The sequence below is a fragment of the Branchiostoma floridae genome, chromosome 6, assembly GCF_000003815.2.
Source record: "Branchiostoma floridae strain S238N-H82 chromosome 6, Bfl_VNyyK, whole genome shotgun sequence".
Lineage (NCBI taxonomy): Eukaryota > Metazoa > Chordata > Leptocardii > Amphioxiformes > Branchiostomatidae > Branchiostoma > Branchiostoma floridae.
Window position 1 is genome coordinate 6,413,493 of NC_049984.1, and position 3,447 is coordinate 6,416,939.

Below are 3,447 nucleotides of genomic sequence, written 5' to 3' on the forward strand. Positions count from 1 at the left end.
GTGTAATACTGACGGCCCTGACGCCCGTCCACTCGATCCGTCAGAGTCTTGATCTTGTCAAATCAACCTCGTGTGATGGCAATAGCATGTTATAGACAGTCAAAAAAAAACGAAAGCCAAACAATTCCGACTGGGAACCTTGGATCAAGTAATGGTCATGTCCAGTACGATCTTGTACTGAACCACAAGCCTCTTGAAGGGAAAAAGTCATCAACTAATCATAGATCAAAAAGTACAGGCTGCTCGCCTGATTGCAGACCTGTCGCAATGCCAAAAAACTCCTTGTTAACAGAGATCCCTTGCAAATGACGACATATTGTCGTTTGAATACTAAAATCCACTTGGACTCTTCGCTGCCAGCTATACTGTATCACCGGTTGCTCTGATTTGAGCTGATTCCGTCGTGAGAAAGACATTTTTATGTTTCACAGAAAACTTTGTCGCGATTTCATCACCAAAAGCACGAAGAATGCAGATTTTAGTGTCTTTTCTTTGGCTACCTTGTCCACATAACGATCTGTAGGTCAAGGGACTATGTAGGTAGATTTGTGAGTATCTTTTCAGTAGTAATTTCACGTCTTGAGCGGCGGTTTTGGTTCGGCTTGAAGGATTTCTCAAAGGTATTGCCGCATTTCATTTGATAATTTCTGTGCGTCGTTCCTCATCTTCCATGTGTGTTTAGAATACACAAACTTGTGCAAAAGGTGACGATGACAACCGCCAGCAAATCTCAATTGATGTCGCCACAGTGTATAAGTCCAGCAGGGTGTCAGTATTCATCTGCCTCTAAAGGCCCCCAACTGGCTTTAGTTGTTCGATTCAAAACGTGTAATAATACACCGGCCCACGCACGGGATATCATTTCTATCATGAACCAGATGGAAATGAAAAACATCTTGCCTTTTCAAATAGGGCTTGATTAAATCCAGCTGGAATATCGAATAATTTCCGAGAATTCTTCGGGCTTGATTAAATCCAGCTGGAATATCGAATAATTTCCGAGAATTCTTCGGCTTGATTTCATTTGCTCAGAGAACATCACAGGGAAGAAAGGCGCCATCTTCTATTGCTTTACAAGCTTGATGGAGGCGGTTTATTGGGTTTATATTGCAGCAGGGGAGAAGTGAAGGCCCTGAGAACCGGCAGGAGGTAGCGGTAATTTCTGCCATCAATCCCGCTGCCTTAATGGCAGGTAGGACGTGTGGAGGGAACACCTGTCGCGCAGCCTGTTGCAGCACCAGCGGGTCGGCCAGGTGCCGTGTACGGACAGCTGGTAAGATTCATCTCCTCCAGGGCACAGTGGATATTTATAGAAACGAGTGTTCCTGCTTTCAGAAAACCATTTCCTCAAGGACAAGTGCGTGGGGCTTTAAACGGTGATAAGTCATGAAGTGCAAGAATGACATAGCTGTGGTGTGGTGAAAATGAATAAATGTGGCACCTACTTTGAATCGACGGTCCCCCACCGGCCCTCTCGCGTACGGCACCCCTAGGAACACCTGGACCTGCTTCCCGCCGGACGTGGTCGTCACGTTCCCGCGCACCTTGCCGTACGCCGTGTCCCTGACGACGTGTGATCCCTGGGACAGCCTCGCCAGCGCCAGCACCGTAACACACCACCGCCACACGAGCGAGACGATTTCCATGGCGGATCGCGGCTAAATCCTAGGCGTAGGCTGGTGCGCAGTACTTCCCATGTCTCTCGGCGAAGCGTCGTGCAGTGGTAGATCGTGCGTGCATCCTCTGCTGCCAGGGAATCTTTTACATCTGATTTACATGGACAGACAGCGGCTCCAGAGCTCTCACATTGCACATTCTAACCGCCGCCTCGCCCACAGTCGGGATACGGCACCCGGCGCGTGTGAAATGACTCGAGCCTGGCGCTCTGCGATCCCCCCGTTATAGACAAACGCACCACGTTTATCCGCTTTGCTTTCGGCGGCGATGAATTATAGATACCAGGAGCACACGGTTGAGTCCAGAGGCAAGCTCACTCGCACTATAGACCCTGCCTGCTGCCTGCAATGAGTGCTGGCCACTTCCTCCAAAAGCAAGGCGACTTGGCCACAGGCCCGGACGATAGAGCCAGTAAATTGTGTTCCAACCAATCAGCAAGTAAACACTGTCTTTCCTGAAGAAGAGCGGCGAGGAAGAGAGCTCCTTCCCGGATAGATCGGCAAACCTTTCATTCCTAACGTTCGCGCTCCTGGCGAATTTAAAGTATCTTTGAAGCCGAGATTCAAACAGGTTGCACCGATGTTCGGCAACATCAGCCGACTTAACGGCTAGTGTCTGGAGGACTTGGGCTGAACCATTCCACATCGGGGGGACGCCGATCAATACCGTATATTAGAAACTGGCCAATAATGTCGTCGTTCACTTCGGGGAAGTTTTGGTGCTGGGATCGGGAATAGGCTAACGTTTGTAAACACAGAGTAGTTTTTTTTTTCATTATATCGTAGTTTTGTTGTTATCATGGTGTTACTCTACTCATTTCACGTTTATTATTTGGCTATATACAATATTTCAATTTCTTTTAATCCGGCTATTGTTGTGTTGTACATTCGTGCATTTCTTCCTGTCACATTGTGTTGTATTCATCTTTAATTCTCATCACATTTATTGTTCACGTACGTTTCCATGATGGCGATTAATTCCCTTTCTGTTACTGGAAATTATTTCATTACACCTCAAACTGCAACGCTGCCTCATTGCATGATTTTCCCTCTTTCAACTTTTTGTGTCTATTATGAGTTACGGGGCAACGAAAAAAACGTTTGCTTTTTGATTCACAAGTTGTTATTTTATTTTCATAACCCTCACGATTTTGCAGCGGCGCGAAACCGTCCTTGTCTTATGAATTACAGAGGCTGAGTTACTGAACTGCTGCTGACGTCAGAAAAAAGGGGTCGTCCCAAATTTTCAACAATAACCACAAAGCAAAATCGCATTCGTTGTAGTGATGGAAGCACGTTCGAAGCCTGTACTTAGAGGGCTTAATGTCAAGATAAAGCCGGGCTATTAATACGTTAAAACTGATAGCTGTTAGGCTGCATGGTGTCATTTAGATCAATATCGAAAAAAGGTTCGCCAAAACAATAAAAACGTCGTGATGAATGATGACCCGATATACATTAGGATTCTGAGTTTCCCTTTCGCTCCAGGATTCTTTGTAATCCGGAAAGGAATATAAATTTACCAGTCGATGGTATATCAGATGTTTGCGTGTTTTTCACGGTGTAGGAAACCTACCTGTAACATACACGAACGTACAGTCCGAGTAGCATAGCGTTATTTCCCTCAACCTCATAGTCTCCAGCTGACAACATTCCGACAGAATCTCTGTGTTGTTTTTATTTACTGGTCAACAAATAGTACAGGGCGCAGGTGATGGAAACTAGCAAACAGCTAAGTATCAACATCACCTCTAGAGGAAAATACAAAATT

The 3,447-nt window shown here is 45.9% G+C and overlaps 1 protein-coding gene across 1 annotated transcript in view; it reads right to left on the reverse strand.

Moving 5' to 3' along the window:
- Window positions 1-2,567, reverse strand: part of LOC118418695 (carboxylesterase 1F-like) — a 40,556-nt gene extending 37,989 nt beyond the window's left edge. The window contains exon 1 of the mRNA XM_035824747.1: window positions 1,446-2,567. Within this exon, the coding sequence (XP_035680640.1) occupies window positions 1,446-1,646 (201 nt within the window). The 5' untranslated portion in view covers window positions 1,647-2,567. The remainder of the gene's footprint in view (window positions 1-1,445) is intronic.
- Between the last annotated feature and the right edge of the window lie 880 nt (window positions 2,568-3,447).